This window comes from Melopsittacus undulatus, chromosome 2 (genome assembly GCF_012275295.1).
Source record: "Melopsittacus undulatus isolate bMelUnd1 chromosome 2, bMelUnd1.mat.Z, whole genome shotgun sequence".
Taxonomy (NCBI): Eukaryota; Metazoa; Chordata; class Aves; order Psittaciformes; family Psittaculidae; genus Melopsittacus; species Melopsittacus undulatus.
Window position 1 is genome coordinate 93,356,419 of NC_047528.1, and position 17,545 is coordinate 93,373,963.

General features: G+C 35.2%; 1 protein-coding gene across 2 annotated transcripts in view; it reads right to left on the reverse strand.

Moving 5' to 3' along the window:
* Positions 1–17,545, reverse strand: part of ITSN1 (intersectin 1) — a 142,637-nt gene that overhangs the window by 58,449 nt on the left and 66,643 nt on the right. For both annotated transcript variants that reach the window (XM_031051209.2, XM_031051210.2), the window contains exons 17-19: positions 7,818–7,939; positions 3,363–3,592; positions 2,800–2,921 (exon numbers count right to left, since the gene is read on the reverse strand). In XM_031051209.2, the coding sequence (XP_030907069.2) occupies positions 2,800–2,921; positions 3,363–3,592; positions 7,818–7,939 (474 nt within the window). The remainder of the gene's footprint in view (positions 1–2,799; positions 2,922–3,362; positions 3,593–7,817; positions 7,940–17,545) is intronic.

The following is a 17,545-nucleotide window of genomic DNA, read 5'->3' on the forward strand; positions in this document are numbered from 1 at the left end:
CAAAAAAAAAACCAGAGTCCACACCCCACACCTTCTCTAAACAGTTACACAGGACACATCACTACTATAGATAATTAACACGTGTACTGGAAAGTCAGGCAGAAGAAAGCCCTCATCAAATTTGCAAATACTTTTCCTTTCAGCATAAGCCCTCATCTCCCTCATTTCCACCAAGACAGGTCTCAAGACTCATACATAGTGTAAAAGTGCATTACACTTGCAAAAACTATTTACAAGCTATACATCTATTAAAGCCACAAGTCATTCTGACATAATGAATTCTGCAGTCCTAGTTACACCCAGGATTTAGGACTGGTTCCCATATGCATGGTCAAGAGATTTTTGGCTTCAGCTGGACTCTCTGCTCATGGCAATTACAGTTTGGATATTATCTTTTGTACAGCTATATGATTACAGGACATGATCACACAACCTTGCACATACAAAGCCATTTATAAGTATTACAATGGTAAAGTGCTAAATTTGCTTATGTTAGAACACAGTTATCCTAAGCAATGCTTATTTTGTTGCATACAGTAAACTCCTAAATGTGTATGTCAGCTTAACTACAGAGTTGCATTTATGCCATAGATTAGACACACTTTAACATGTAAGCTTGTAAATGATTATTTTCCAAAAAATGTAATCAACTCAAACCTTTCAGCACTACAGGACATGACAAACACTTAAGGACAGGGAATAACCTAGGAGTCCAAATGCTCATTATCAAAAGTAAGTTCTGGCCCACTGCACTCAAATTACTTTTGACAATGTGAGCTAATTTGTTAATTGTACCCTAGGTGAATTCAAAAACAAGTAAACTACATGGCAACAAAAATCTGTGTTTATGAAAATGAATAAATTGCATAGACTTCCTAACAGTCATTTAGCACACTTACCCATTCCCTTTTAACCTCCATCAGGAAAGCAATGATTAAAGCAAGGCAGAATTATAACACATTTCACAAAAGTGTCTTATATTAACTTTTCTAAGAGTAGCCCACTTAAGCAATAACTACAGAGCAGGAGATAAATCCCACAAGAATCAGCCATCAGGTTTAATTATTGTCAAAAATAAGGTAAATGAAGAAAACAGAGTAGTTACCCTAGTTCTGCAGAGTAAGCTAAAATAAAGTCCAAAAATAACAAACAAAAGGATTCAGATTACCTTAGATTCTCTAAAATGTGTGAAATGCTCCTTAAAAATCATATATTTTTGGCAAAATATGTTATTTCCCTGCAAGTCTACTTAATACTAGTGATTGCTCTTCCTCAAGTTAAGAACCGGAATACTTATATGCCTAGGCTACAGTCTGTTTCCCAAGATAGCAAGACAACACAACATTTTTTAATAGCCTAATGAGACCCATGTACCTGCACCCTCTCTCATTTAACAGCTGACTGACCAATACTATTACTTGATGAAAAACAACAACCAACACATTGCATTGTTATTTAGAATGAATGGCATTGGGTCTCTTCCAGTAGTGTCACTAATCCAGGATTTGCCTTTTTATTTTCTAAAGCAGATTCTAACATCATAAACCCAACAATTACAATAAAAAGGCTGAGATGAAGGCTCATTTCCCCCAAATACACACATTCAAAAAAAAAAAAAAGTTACCATTAAAACTTATGAGAGTCTACAAAGTGTATTTTCTCCCAAGTCCATTTTTTCTGAACTGTAACAAAACACCATAGCTCCTAACATCTATTCTGTTGGGTAGACACTATAATGAAAATAATTTCCCACTGACAATCATATTATCAGTGAATAAGATATCATTTAATAGTTAAACTAGGAATTTTCATTATGCATAGATATATGTATGCTAAGATCATACTCTTACTTCATTAATATTAATATATACATTCAGTAACTGCAGTCATTAACACCAGAACGGCTGGTCATATCCCTGTGTCTCAACAGCTACTTATAAAAAGGAAAGGAAATTATTTTGTATCAACACATCTGCAAGCAAATGTTTAGGTTTTGAAGTTTCCATTTTTAGAAATGTGATTTATTGTATATGCTCTTTAAAATAAATTTAAAGGCATCTCATAAAAGTTAAGTAGACAAAAAAAAAAGAGTAAATTTTCATACAAACAATTCCAAGCTACAATTATAACAGATCATTACATAAAATGTTGTCACCAAGAGTTGTACAAAAATTTCCAGTATTGCTGAAGAAATAACACTACCATATAAAGACTATGTTAACACTTAGGTGACCATTAAGAAGTGTAGCTAGTTAGTGGTTTTGCATAACTGTTGCACACAGTATATTACACTGGACATCACATTCTCTTAATAAAGGGAATTTTCCAAATTAGAAATTTTACACTGTTCTTGTCCTATTCTTATAAAAAGGTAGATTTCTTGTTAGAAACATACTTTGTCAAAGCCAGTTATTGATTTCCACACACAATAGCCACTTTTTCAATAGAAAATAACAGTAACTTTGTTTCTTAGGTACCTTGGAAGACAAGAAACCTCTGACTGAGTAGCTTCTGTATAGGAGCATTTTAAGCCCATTGACAGACACACACAGCTCAGCATGCTGAAACTGATACAATATACTCATAGATTGTTTAAACTTTACACTTACAATGAACTGTAAGAAGCTATCCATTATTATAGTAGGGTTACTTGTCATATCACATGATTTCAGTATTCACTGAAATATTTTTCTCAACTCTGTAAAAAATCTTGCCATAGATGTCATTTCAATCACACAAGCACAAAAGCTTAAGCAATTGTATCAAGTAATATCACATATCACAAAAATCCCTTCTTACCATGACTATGTCGCCAGGCTGAATACTGATTTCATCGTGGCTTCTTGATTCAAAAGGATACAGTGCTCTATAATACACTATTTTTACATCCTCCTGAGCAGAAATGGTTAGAGGAGCTTTTTCTGAGCAAAGGAAAAAAGTGCACAGACACAAAAAAAAAATTTGAAAAATAAGGTGAAAATAGAGACAAATTAACAAACTTTGTCTGTAGGAAGTACGTTATCCCTCTTTTACACAAGGGGAAACATGGAAATTAATTCTTTAAAATACAACCTTTACTATTTTCTTTTCTAAAGATCAGGTAAAATATTGCTATATTTTATCTTTTATGATACATACAGCTATTTTCAGAGAAAGAGTGGTGTACTTCTGATGCAAAATATATAACTTCTCAAATGCTTCAGTGATTTTGTAGTTAAATCTGATCAATTCAAACAGTGATGTTCTTGCACTTATCAGTGGTAACCCAAATACTTTTAGAGGCTGCTTGTGTAGGAAGACAAAAGAGAAAATGATTGTTCAAGAGGCATGCGCAACATCATTTCTTGAATTTTTTATTCTACCTGCATTTGACCAAGGAGCCTGAACAGCTGGCTTGATTGTCTCTTGATGTGGTTGGAAAAGCTTATTCAGTTTCTCTTGCATTTCCTGTTTCCCCTTATCATCACTTTCCTTCTTCTTGGTTATTTCTTCCCTTTTTTGCTTTTCATCTTCTTGAATTTTTTTTTGCCACTGAAGTTCTTCTTCTGGTTGCACTCGATCAAGCCGCTGTTTATCTCGTTCCTGAATTCGTCTGTTGGATAATTAAGGTATTTTAAAGCAAGTCAAACAAAAGACCATAAAAGTTAGTTGTCCTTTCGTGTGATCTATAGAATAAAGTGTACTCTTTATGGCTTTTGCATACCCTGTAAGAGCTGTTAATTTTATTTTGGTGAGTTATCAACCACTCCACATCATCTTCTTACACAATGACTCCTATAGGGCAAAGGAGAAATATTCAGAAAGATTTGCTATGACTCCATATGTATTCATAGAGAAAAACCCGTGACTCTCAGACAAGTGAAAGAACACAATTTCACATAACCAGCTACTAAGTGCAGGCCTCTATTACCTTGGGTTGCTTTGTCTTTGCATTAAAAAGAACTACCTTTAATAGAATTTTTTAATTTGTGTATGAATTCTGTACCTTTACAATACCATTCCACAGAACTCTAAAAGAGGTACAAAGCAACCTGAGCATACAGAAATTATAAACTAGTTACACTTTGGAGCTAAATGTAAGATGGGGAAAAAACATTCAATGTTATTTTTTCTTGCTGGTTTTTAGCAATCTGTAAATGCTAAACTTTACGTTTTTTATTGAGGCTGTGATCTCTTCTCCTCTATAGTGACATGAAAGCTGTGTTTTTCTAATTGTATGAAACTTTACACAGGTATCTTAGAACACTCTTCATCAGCTCACAATGTTCTGAAAATTATAAGCTTGATAACAATTTAGTATCTTACACATTCAGTCCCCATTTCAGCTTGGGGACTGAACAATATTAGTGTATTCTCTTTTCATCATTTTCCATGGGATTCATAAACCCTATGCAGTTTTCTTAAGTGATGAACCATATGGAGAAAGGAGGAAGCAGGGGAAGAGGGGAGTAGAAACTTCTCTTGGCTGAAGAAATGAAACTCTTTGGCATCCAAGAACCCAGACATATGCCCTTCAGTTCCATGTAGCTCTAAGGCTGCTTTCGAAAACCTCTTCCTGAGCTGTCTAATTCAAGCAATCTGAGAATATCAGCATTGCAAGTTACCATTTTCAATTGCCCCACAACTCCTTTTATTTAAGCTTGTAGATACCACCTATAGCTATTGCCAGACATTTTCAAGATTAACGGTTACGATAAAGTTTTCCCTGAAATCCAACAGGCAGCAAATTATACGATTCAATTTTAATCTGTTCAGTACTGACTTCAGCTCTAAAACGTAAAAGAAGTAGGAATATAAAATAAGCTGGTTCTGCTTATTTTCTCAAAGCTGCAAAGTTCCCTAGGTAAGACTCAAAACAGCAAAATCAGAAAAAAAACCAAACCAAACCAACCAAACAACAAAAAACGAACAAACAAAAACAACCAACCAAACGAAACCCAATCAACCAGCCAGTTATCAGAAAACGTGTCCATCTGGATCCTTCTGTTGATGGGCAAGGAGTAAAAATATCTGCAAGCATCACACAGCACTCTTGCAGAACTATTCAAGTACACATTCCCAGCTGTGAAAGCTAACAAGTCCTTCCCCTCCAACAGAGGACAAAATAACAGACAAAAAGAATAAATATTCTCTGCTAGAAACAATTTGCACCAGTAAAGATAACTCTAAAAGGCTGTAGCAGATGACCTATTTCACTTCCATACCTCCTTCCTATTCACAGAATCAGTGACAAAGGCATGAAAACAAGCTGGTCGTTACAGACTTGGCCTGCTACACAGAACATCACAAATGAAGAATAACATGAATTCCTGGCCAGAAACTGTGTGGAAAAAAATAAAATAAAATCTTTAAGGTGAAAAATCCACTTTCCAAACAGTAGGTTGGCACCAGAATGCAAAAATCTCATCTCTATCAATGTAAGGTTTGACTTAAGAAGAATAATTTCTGAAAGGTATCAAGGTACCTGTTGAAGTAACTGCTTAAGATGACAGCTAACCTACAAGCTCCAAAAAAATCTTTGTTTCTCAATGAAATTGCCTATACTATTTTAATATGCCACATTAGTATGTCACAAATAGAACCTAAGACACCAGTACGAAGGAGATCACTTCTTCCCCTATGAAACACTGCCATGCTTTTCTGCCTTCAATATAAAGTCGTTTTATAAGTTAATAAATTCACTTTTCTGACAACCTCTTATTTTAATTGCTCAATTTGTCCTTCATATGTTCATTTGCAAAGTATTCAGTGCCGATTACTCAATAGCTTCGTTGCAACACTGAAGCTGCACCACACAGGCATACAGAGCTTAGCTTCCTTTTGACTTGAGTGGCGTCTTACCTAGTGAGTTTATTCAGATGGGCTTTAAATGGGAAATTGAGTTTTTAATTATGTTTCTAGTAGAGTGATTAAGTCTTCCCATACCTATAAGCTAAGTTTGCTCTAACTGCTGGAGTGAGAAGAGCAGACAAAAAAAAAAGTACCTTGGGAGGACAGTGGATGTGTGTAATTTCTTTTTTCCTTCCATAGCTGGTGCAGAATTTTTTTCTTTGATTGTTATGGAAGCTAATACTATAAGTTAAAGACAGGGAAGGGAATAGGAAGAGACATAGAAGCTAAAGAAACACAAGCCTAGGTGTGAGTGCCATAGCTCGGGGTTAAGAATAGAAAACCTGACATTCTGTTCTTTTCCTTACTTCAAGAAACCTTGTGTGAATTAGTGTGGAATACGACTTCTAATCTGGGATTTACATATACTTGCTTTCACTCTATTAGTTTCCTTTTTTCTCCCAACAACTGCATTATACCGCTCAGGCAGTTCTTATCCCAAATACTCATTTTAGTTCTGAACCATGTATTACTCCCACAATCATACAAGTCTACATGGAATTAGCCTTAAAACAATTAAGACTAATTACCTAGAAGAGGTCTTCACAAAGACCTCTACCATCCCCAAATATGTATGTCTGTACCTTTATTTGCTCAATTATGTGTATAATTACCAAAAAATTGCTAAGACAGTTCTCAGTATAAAGTGATTGTGGTTATCATCAAGCCAAAGGTTAAAGTGTGCATAATTATGATCTTAGATTATTCTTTCTTTCTTTGCTTTCACTAGAGCTATTAAAAGGCCATAATCATTATGAGGCAATTAGCAGGTTACGAGTATTAACCATTTACCTTATTCATCTTGGTGTCTAGTGGAAATCACTAAGACTGGCAGACTGATAATTATCACCAATTACAATTACTTAGAAGCTTGAATATTTGGACAACATGAAGTTTTGCATTACCAATAATGTCTAATAAAGCTCAACTAGCATGAAAAAAGTAGAGATTAAGTTTTCCATGACAGAATTACTTCCTTTTTGAGATTTGATTTTTTAATTTTTTTTTTTTCTGGAAAGAAACGGAGTATTTTATTCAGTATTCTGAAAGAGAATATTTCTTGGTTTTCTATACTTCCAGTATCTCAGCAGCCTTTGTGTTTTCAAGGAAAGTTCCATCATAATTACCATATATTTTGTGTAATTATTTCTTCATGATAGAAAGCTGCTTTTTTAGAAAGTTTGCTATTTCTGAAATAGATTTTTAAGATTTTTAAAGACATCAGTTTTATGGAAATATTTAAGAACTAACTAAAGTTAACTGCTTTCTGTGTATAAGATTTCTGTTTGAAGATACAGTTTTCACCAAGAACTCGTTTTGGCTTTGCCTGAAACGTGAAAATTAACTTGACTCACCATGCAGTAACACAGGCTATCAATTTACTTAAGGTCACACTCCATGTAATGCTATAACCAATAATTTAAGACCTCTTGTTCCCAGGCCTTTCTTTTCATCTCCTGACCAACATCTGCCTATATTAAGGCTATAAAAACCCCACAATTGCTAAAAATTAAACAGCTACTGATAAATGTCAGAATCAAATTGTATAAAACAAATTTCCCAACTTTATAGCAGAAAAACATTAGCTCTGTGTTTTATGTCAGTAAAGTTAGGCTGTTTAAGAACCTTTCTAGGTATAGAAGTACACTACGTGTTTAAGTAACACTGCTGAAACCTGTATGCATCACCGACAGCCACAGACAGATGCAGAAGCTCAATCCAACAGCACGCTTCTCATTCGAGGATTAATCAAGAGATTCTCTGAGATTTAAAAAGGATCATCTGCACTGAAATGAAACTTGGCCTAGGCCTTGGGTACTCTTGCCTTTTAGTGATATATTAGTTGAGATCAGATTATACTCCTTGGAATAGAGTTTGTTTGCAAAATGCTTTGCACTTTAATATATGGCTTAAATTAGAGCAGTTACCTTTGAGCTTCTTTTTGCTTTTCCAGTTCCGTTTTCCTTTCTTGTTCCTTCTGTTTCAGCCTCTCAGCTTCCAAGTTCTTTTGCTTTTGTAGCTGCTGTTTGTTATGTATTTCTCTCAGCTCCTAGAGAAGTAAAATATATGTAAACACATACTATGTGAATCATAACTAATGGCCCCATATATTTGTGAAGTAGCAAAACTTGCAAATAGTTATATATCTCTATTCAAATTTATGAGTATTGCCAAATGCAATGGCAGACATTTAAGGTAGATTCAAAGGACGATAAACCACTTACTGTTTTCCTATATTATCCTTTAATGTCTCAGATTACATGGATTAATAAACAAGAAAACCTTTTTAAAACGGGACCCTAAAAAGTTAACAAAAGTTTCATGAAGCTTTATCTGAAAAATCACTTACGATTTAAGTTGTTTGCTGGTTTGTTCAATTTATTTATTACATTCCATACAAAAAAGTGACTTCTGAGCTGCTCATAACAGCAACTGTTTCAGTTGATTTTGATTTTCAGTGTTTTATTTTGAAATTAATTATGATTTACTGAAGAAATTTCATGATTGTTTTACACAATACATATACAATATTGTTTTATATATTTGCCAGGGGAGGTTTAGGTTGGATAGAGCCTTGGGCAAGAACTTATAGTGTGAGGTGTCCCTGTTTTTCTGGGGGGTTGGAACTAGGTGATCTTAAGGTCCTTTCTGATACCATTCTATGATATTATGACATTAGGAAAAAATTCTCAAGCAGAAGGGTGCTCAGGTATTGGAACAAGCTTCCCAGGGAAGTGGTAGAGTCACAGTCCCTGGAAGCATTAAAAAACCACGTAAGCAAAGCCCTTATTGACATGATTTCATGGTGGATTTGGCAGTGCTGGGGCTATGGTTGGATTTAGTGATCTTCAAGGTCTTTTCCAACCTAGCTGATTCTATGGTTCTACACCTAGAAGACTGAATTCCTTAAGCAACCTCTTTGGGATGAATCATTGCACAGAGAATATTCATCCATATACAAATCAGTTTTCCTCTAATTAACTTGAAAGATGTTGTCTGAAACATTTAGAATATAACTAATAATAAAACCATCATATTTTCCTCAATATTTGTTTTCTGCATTAACACCTATTAACACAAATAGAAGTTTTATCTGGAATCATCTTGCATACCTAGAATTTTGTGCCTGAACTCCTCAGTAATACCAGGGGAAAAAAGGACAATTTTACCTACAACAACTGAATTTTTCCACTGAAAATAAAATTTTACTTTGAAAAATTGGTATGTTTTAATAAAAATATAGTACAGAAAAAATATGTAGAAAAAATCTGCAGGAGGAAATTCTTTCTAATTTATCCTAATAGTGTCCACTTTTATTTAAATATGTTATGACTTACATCATGCAGGTTTGTTTCATTTTTGTATCCATAAAAAGGTTGAAAAGGTCAACTTTGACAGGTTTTTTTGATAACTAATTCTGTATAGTTTTTCAGAAATTTACGATCTAAAAATTAGCCAACTGAAGACTATGCTCATGCACTGACAGCAATGTAGAGTTTTGTAAGAAAAAATAAATTATAATTAAAAAAAACCCAAACCTGAATATCAGTGATTCAAAGGGCCAAAATTAGGAAAGTTTCAGTAAGTTAATTTCACAACATTAACAGTAACTTCTTAGCTATAATGTCACAAAAGTTGAAAGTTAATATCTATTTATTTACAAACTGCGCTTGTGCTGTGTCTGTAAAGTTTTAGTTAGTTAAAATAATACATGCATTAGTGCTGAAAACTGCACATTGTTGTGTGCCTCAAATTTTAAGACATCAGAAGAATTAAGTCATGAAGAGCAGCAGCACATGATCCTTGCAAGTTATTAAAAAAATTCTGGATGTAAGGACAAAAGGTGAAAAAAACCAGGCTGAAGTTGAACCTCATGTCCTGGATCTTAGTCTCATTTTATTTATGATCCTCAACTTTAAGCTTAGTGAAAACTGAATTCAAAATCATTAATGAGATAATCAGTTCTAATGCAAGTTTTAATTAAGACTCTGCTAAGGCCATGAAACTCACTGAAACACACACGTAACTTGGGCCATACCATATTTTATGAGCATCAGGGATTATTTGCATCCCTGATGAACACCTTGGCTCCCAAGTAATTTGACTTTCCTCTGAAGCACTTGGAAGCAGGGTATGTGGCAGACAAGATATCTCTGTTTCCCATATGGCTTCTTGCTCAGGGTGTAGGATAAGATGAAATCTTTCCCTCATTAGGTTTTCAGGAGCTGCTTTTTAATTGCTTTGTTTGCCTTCTACTGCCATGTGGGGCATTATTCCATTCTCGGAAATTTCCTGTTGCGTGAAGCTTCACTGTTAGTGATGCCATGAATTTCTATCATCTGTTTCTTCAGTACTACTAAAGGATGTGGAAGAGAAATGTTGTGGATGCTCTTAGAATAGATGCTTACTTGCATGGTTGTCTGTGATTTCAGGAAACAGAACTCAATCCTCATGATCCCTTGCTGTTCTCATCCTTAAATACTCTCAAAGTATTCTGTGTATTAAAATTGAGTAGCCTGGAATTTAGACATATTCTGGCCTTTAAAAGTAAACAACTAAGGTTAGGATTGCATTCCACCCTGAAATATTGTCCTATGTTACTTTTCGTGCTGGAAGAATGATAATTTTTCTTTAAATCCTCTTTTATTGTGATATCCGTACTGCTGTTTGGCTTACCTAAACGGTTCTTGAATTGGAATAGTATTGTTTTGATATCCTTGTGTTTTGAAAGCTGATTTGTTTTCCTCTTTCTCTTGAGGTTTATCCATCAATACTTTTAGTCTACTAAATGCCACATTTTTTGGATTATATAATTTGTAAACTTAATTTCCACAATGCCTGTGTATGTTATAAATTATGAGCATCATTATTTTCCATAGTCACATTAACACTTAGAAGATAGTTAGGGTCTTGAATGGATATTACAGAATGTAAAATAAACTACTCTTGGATAAGAGTAGTTCACCAGAATTATTCAGGTAGGATATTGCCTTCTGGGAAAATTTTTAAACCCTAAATGACCATGGTTATAAACATTCATGCATAGCGTCATTTGGACTAAAGAAAAGGGCTACTAAAAAGGAAATACATTAGCAATATTGAACGTAATGAGTTTTTAGTAGCTGGCCCATAATGAACAATAAGAAAATAAAAGGATCAGGAGATTGCAGTGAATACACAGCTGGCCAACTACACCTGGAGCTGGAGGTGGTCTCAGAGCTAACTATGAATTTCTGAAGTGCTAACTAAAGCAAACAGTAATTTCAATAACTGTATGTTATTAATTCAGCATCTTTAATGATGTTAGACTTGTAATATGTCAAGGTACAAAATATTTGGCCCTTGTTTCAAATTAAATTCTCTGGAGAATGACAGTCCCCATCTTCTCTCCATGATTACCTGAACCCTTATTTGTATCAAAAATATGTACAAGTGCAAAAGACAAATTATACAACCATAAGATCATCATCAGCTAAGTGATTTACAAGCATTCATGGGAAAGGACATAGATTAGAAAATAGCGCAGGTGAAAGCCTGGCTTTTGTAGACTGCAGAAATCCATAAAAGTCTCTACAAAGCTCTTGAAGCTCAAAATACTACTTCAGAGAAGAATCAAGTACCTTGACTGGTACTCACGATTTTTAACAAGCTATGTTTTCTGGATAAAAAGACTTCTGTACAAAGCACAGGTTTCTGACTCCTACATTTAGTTCAGCTTTAGCACAGGCTTTCATTTAGAAATCCTTTGTTGTTCCACTTGCTCTAGCTTTCCTTCGCAATCATGTTCCCTCCTTTCACCTAACTGTGTATGCCAACAAGTTCAAGAGTCCTGACCGATAAAAACTCTTCTTGCTGCTGAACAGAGAAGTCTGGGATAGCAACACATTTCTAATGAGGCAGCACTGAAGATAACCTGTTGCAACTTGCAAAAGCTTTAAGCTTTTTACACAACAGTGCTTTCAGGTTTATTGTTTCTTTCCTTTTGCATTTTTATCCCAAACTCTGGTGTTTGAGCAGTTAAACAGAAATAACCACTTAAAGAACATGAAGGCTATCACAGTTTAAACAAAAAAAAACCCCTATAAATGTCAAAAGTTTTAAGTGGGACAACCCATATGCATGTATTTGAGCTTAGTTTACTTTTTAACAAGACATTTTTAAACTAGAAAGAATGATTCAGTTCATCTTTATACACAGAATCAGGAGGAATCTACGGCTAATTCAGAATACTGGTATTTTCCCTCCTTCAGAAAAACTCCCTGAATTTGCAAATACATAAAAACAAGTTACAATTTGCAAGACATCTGTGAACTAACATTATTAACTTCCACTAGACGTCCAACAAATCTAGCCCAATCTTTTTATTTTAATTGTAGTATAGACATGTATGTTTATGTCACCACTAACCCAACGATATACGCTACTTTTACTGCCAAACAGAAAACTGGGAAAGGTGTACCTATGAGCCATGCTGCCTGAAGCATGGAGTTTCTCCAACTGAGTACATGCAGTAGGATCATTAACTGCTGCATGACAGCAGTTAGATGCTCCTGCCAACTCTGGTCCAAATAAGGAAATTATTTTGTTTGCTTATTTCATCATTTTCCCCTATATGCTCAGCTGAATTTGGATTTCAAGGGACATTTTAATAAATTACTCAAGTTTTCCATGGACATTTTAACACATTACTCCCTCCAAGCTAAGAAATGTGCTAGTTCAATATTTTGTAAAGAGATTTTTCTGTGACATATCTGTAACAGTTAAGAAAATCTAACCTGTTATACTAATAGCACTGGGTAGAATATTTTTGGAGAGAAAAAATACAGTATATATAATTTTTTGCATTAGCAAGGAGGAAATAAAAATTTGATATTGTATCTCATGAAACAGAAAGACTTTCTGTTGTTTTGCCAAGTACCAGTGGGAGGATGGCGAGAAAGAATCAGCATTTCCCACAGTGCTATAGGACAGCAGTTGAACAAAAGTATAGTAACACTTCAACAGTTAACAGAATGAAACATTTGCCAGCTGAATATTCAGCACAGTCCTACACTCATCTTTTACAGACACAAGCAACTTCAAAGCCATACATTTACAAATCATATATTGTAACTCCAAAGACATAACAATGCTTTGCTTGTTTCTGGTGGGCAGGACAAAGCATGCCTTACCTTAATAGCAGAGAGAAACTTATCTTTCTGTTTAATTCACAAACAGACTAACAAGTAAAATTTTTGAGATGTTACAATAGCCACATTTAGGCACCCACATAATATTGAATATGAATTAATATATGAGTTTCATACAGCTGAGTAATACTCACTATATACAGACAAGTCGTATTGCTATGAAAACCTTAACATTAGAAATATAGTTGTTTAAGCTCAAATTTTGCCTTTTGACAAAAGACAATAGAATTTAGGATACTTCAGGGATTACAATATAAGGCTTCTATCAAATCCTCTCCCCTTGAGACAAACCAGAGCATTTGATCCAAGAGGAAAGAACCCTACAGTTCTGTGCTCACTGAGGCTTTTCCACAGCAATACTCTTTTACCCCCTTCCTCAGCTCCCAGAAAGCCTGCTTTCTCCTTGACTGAAACAGTTCCTTTGGTCATCCCATTGTACAGCTATGGGAGATTCGATAAAGGGAATATATTGCCATCTCTCATACCTGAAATCACAAATTACAGTACTGTGTAGGAATACTTAATATAAAAGTGTTTTCTTTTTGAAAATTCTGAACATCATGACCAAATAGGCAAATAACTTAAAATCTTGAAGTTTCAGATAAGCAAGACAAAAATAACTAACTAATACCTTGCCCAAGTTGCAATTCAAATCTAGGCTGTAAGGATTAGATAATAATTATAAACTGTTCTCTTTGGTTATGTTTTAGTGCTAGCATCTCTTAAAATACTAACTTAGTTAAACACTGCACACTCATCTGTTTATGGTAAAGTGAAGCACATAACTGGAGGAAGTTCATCACTCAGATTGAGATAGCTGTGTACTGCCTGAGTATGGCATGGAGACCTTTAGAAAGGAGTCTAAGTAGTTGACGCAGCCCAGGAGAACTGCCAGGCACTGCAGCATTGCATCTTCCATTGCCACTGACTGGAAGAAAGAAATGCTCAAATGTAAACAGGCATTCATATGCAAGACTTGTCCAGTGCACACTGACTAGACAGGGACTGACAACAACTGGAACATGACACAAAATATAAAACATTTTTAAGGACTTGATTACACTTGTTCACCACTTTTTCCAGGCACTGAGAAAAGCTTCTCAGCAAGACTAATACATTTCAGAAATACTGATTTATCAGTTTTCTTCTTCTGTGCAGTAACACTGATAAGCTTTAAATACTTGATTCTTCTATACTATATGAAATTATTATTATTATTATTATTTGGTCTCTGGAGACAAGGACCATATTAAGAATTATTATTGCTTTCTTTGACAGTGTGCAATGGCCAACTTTTGTAACAGTTAAATGTAAATTCACACTGAATATAGAAAAAATTTGTAAAGGTAAATTATAGTAGGGCTATAAATATACAAACAAGAAACCTAGTATAAAGCCTTCTATTCCACAGGTTTATTTTATAAAGCAGAGAAAATAAACAAGCGCCTAGTTACATTTTACTAGTATATACAGCAATTTTAATTCTTAGGTTTCTAGGCTAAGATTTCTAAAGACTAATGGAAAACAGACTCCTTCATCCACAATTCAGGACATAAAAAAAAATGGCCCAACTTTCAACCTTGCTACAAACTCAGTCATTTGCTCTATAATCACATACAGCACAATCACAAGACTAGTTCCTATGCTCATAAAACACATCAAATCTAATTTAAAAGAATAGTTGACCAGCTGCAGGCTAAGGTACCTGTTTCTCTGCCAGGCAAATATTAATAGTTTCCTAAAACCATGTGGTTCTACCTGGTCAACAAAGATTCTTTAAACGATCAGTTTTGAAATATTAGTAACATTTTGTACAGGAGTGGGGGGAGGAAGGAGGGGGAGTGAGCCAGCGGCTGCATGGCTCTGGGTTGCCAGCTGGGTTTAAACCACGACATCTAGAAAATTTTTAAAAAGTAACCAAATTCTATAAACATTTACAACTCTTGGGATGTTAACTTGAAAATAAAGTGATTGAAATACTTGAGTTCCAAAGGACTAATAAGGAGAAATTTAAATCAATTCTTTTGGAGAAAAAGACCCAGTGGAAAAAAATTCTGCATTTATATCCCTAGTCACTCACATATGCTATTAAGACATGAAGAAAAGATGAGGTAATTCAACACTTGTTTCAAGAATTCACTTACTGCAGAATGTAAGAGCTACAATATGGAGGCAAATGCAGTACAATCCAATGTATAGGAGTAAAAAAAAAAAAAAAAAAAGAAATTCATGGTAGTCCTGCAGAGAAGGACTTGGGGGTGTTGGTTGATGAGAAAATGAACATGAGCCGGGTTCACTGTGCACTCACAGCCCAGAAAGCCAATCGTATCCTGGGCTGCATCAAAAGGAGAGTGACCAGCAGGTCAAAGGAGGTGATCCTGCCCCTCTACTCTGCTCTCGTGAGACCTCACTTGGAGTATTGTGTGCAGTTCTGGTGTCCTCAACATCAAAAGGACATGGAACTGTTGGAACAAGTCCATAGGAGGGCCACGAGGATGATCAGGGGACTGGAGCACCTCCCATATGAAGACAGGCTGAGAAAGTTGGGGCTGTTCAGCCTGGAGAAGAGAAGGCTGCGTGGAGACCTCATAGCAGCCTTCCAGTATCTGAAGGGGGCCTACAGGGATGCTGGGAAGGGACTCTTCATTAGGGACTGTAGTGATAGGACAAGGGGTAATGGGTTGAAACTTAAACAGCAGAGGTTTAGACTGGATATAAGGAAGAAATTCTTTACTGTGAGGGTGGTGAGGTACTGGAATGGGTTGCCCAGGGAGGTAGTGAATGCTCCATCCCTGGCAGTGTTCAAGACCAGGTTGGATGAAGCCTTGGGTAATATGGTTTAGTGTGGGGTATTCCTGCCCATGGCAGGGGGGTTGGAACTAGATGATCTTGAGGTCCTTTCCAATCCTAACTATTCTATGATTCTATGATTCTATGGTATTAGCAACTTGACCCATAACCTGAAGTATATTGGGATATTAGGTAAACCTTGTGGTCTCATTAATGAAAATGATACTAGTTACAGACTTCATTTTTTCTTGTACTATCACTACATATTTCTGTATTCACTATCAAGCATAGCCTATTTCAAGAGAATGAATCAGAAACAGTTTTGCAAACTTTAAGGATACATTCACATAGGAGACAATGTAACCAATATTCGTAGTCAGCAAAGAATAAATCTCAACAACAGTGATGAAAGTTTATAATTTAATGTTGCTGTCAACTACCCTCTCAAACATTTCATCATACTAGTTTGGCATATACTGGTACTCAGGGAGCAGTAGCTTACATATTTACAATTTTGGTTGTTTTCTATTAAATTATACATTTTGACTAAGTAAAAACATGTATAACTCCCTCTCCCTGTAGGAAATAATTGTGAAATGATGTAAGGTGGTATATACCTCAAGATTATTTAGATACTTTTCTGAGGGGGAGTTTGCAAACAGAACCCCCACCATTCTGTTTCTCGCCCAGAAGCTACCTGGATTATAGAAGACAAGGCAAGCACCAGTACCTCTCCATCACCTGTCAGAGTACAAAAGCTGCACATGACACTGTCAATTATGGTGCTGCATCATAACAGCCATCCCAGCAATTGTGCATCTCTGTCAGTATACTGAAGTGCAAAGTAGTACTTTTTTATGGTGATTTGATCTATCAGTTTTAAACCTACAAGATAATTCAGAAGCAACCTTGATTCAATAAATGAGGATTTAATTTATTTAATAAAAATACATTTTAAAAACAAAAAGGTAGAAGTATCTGAGATTTATGCAAGTTCTCAGACTTTGTTTTGAGCAATATTATTACTGAAGAGACAGGTGTGTTCTACCTAGGTTTACAAACAGATTTTCCACTTCTCAAAACCCTAACAAAACCATGAGTCTCATGGATGCTTTCACTAGTTTCGTCCATAAAGTTTCATATGCAAGGCATTCTGAGAAGTGTCCCTATGAGAAAAACAGCCATTAAATCACTGCTGCACACAGCACTGTTTAAATGGTTTCTATGGCATTGGAAGTACTACAACCACCCATGCTAAGTCCACGAAAAGTATATATGCCTTTGTAGATATTTAAATCTAGTAATAAAATCATTCAGGCCAACCAAAATATATTTTGCATATCTAGTGAAACTGCCAAGGGGGAAAATAAAACTGCCTGAATTAAGCTCCACCTGCTTGGTGTCAATACTAAAATTGCCTCTCTTAAACTCACCTCTTCCAAGAAAGCAAAGAAAGCTGCAGCAAGGCAAATATACCAACATACAGCATCAAAAAGTGGTCTTCCTATAAAACACTGCTTCTACACATTACAAAATTAAGAACACAGTATCCTCAAGCCAGACAAAGCTTGCCAAAGTCTTCCCAAAGAACTGCCTACATCACTCATTTTCAGCATTTAAAATGATAACTCTAAATATTCAGATTTGAATACAGAAATCAATTTTCCCATTAAATT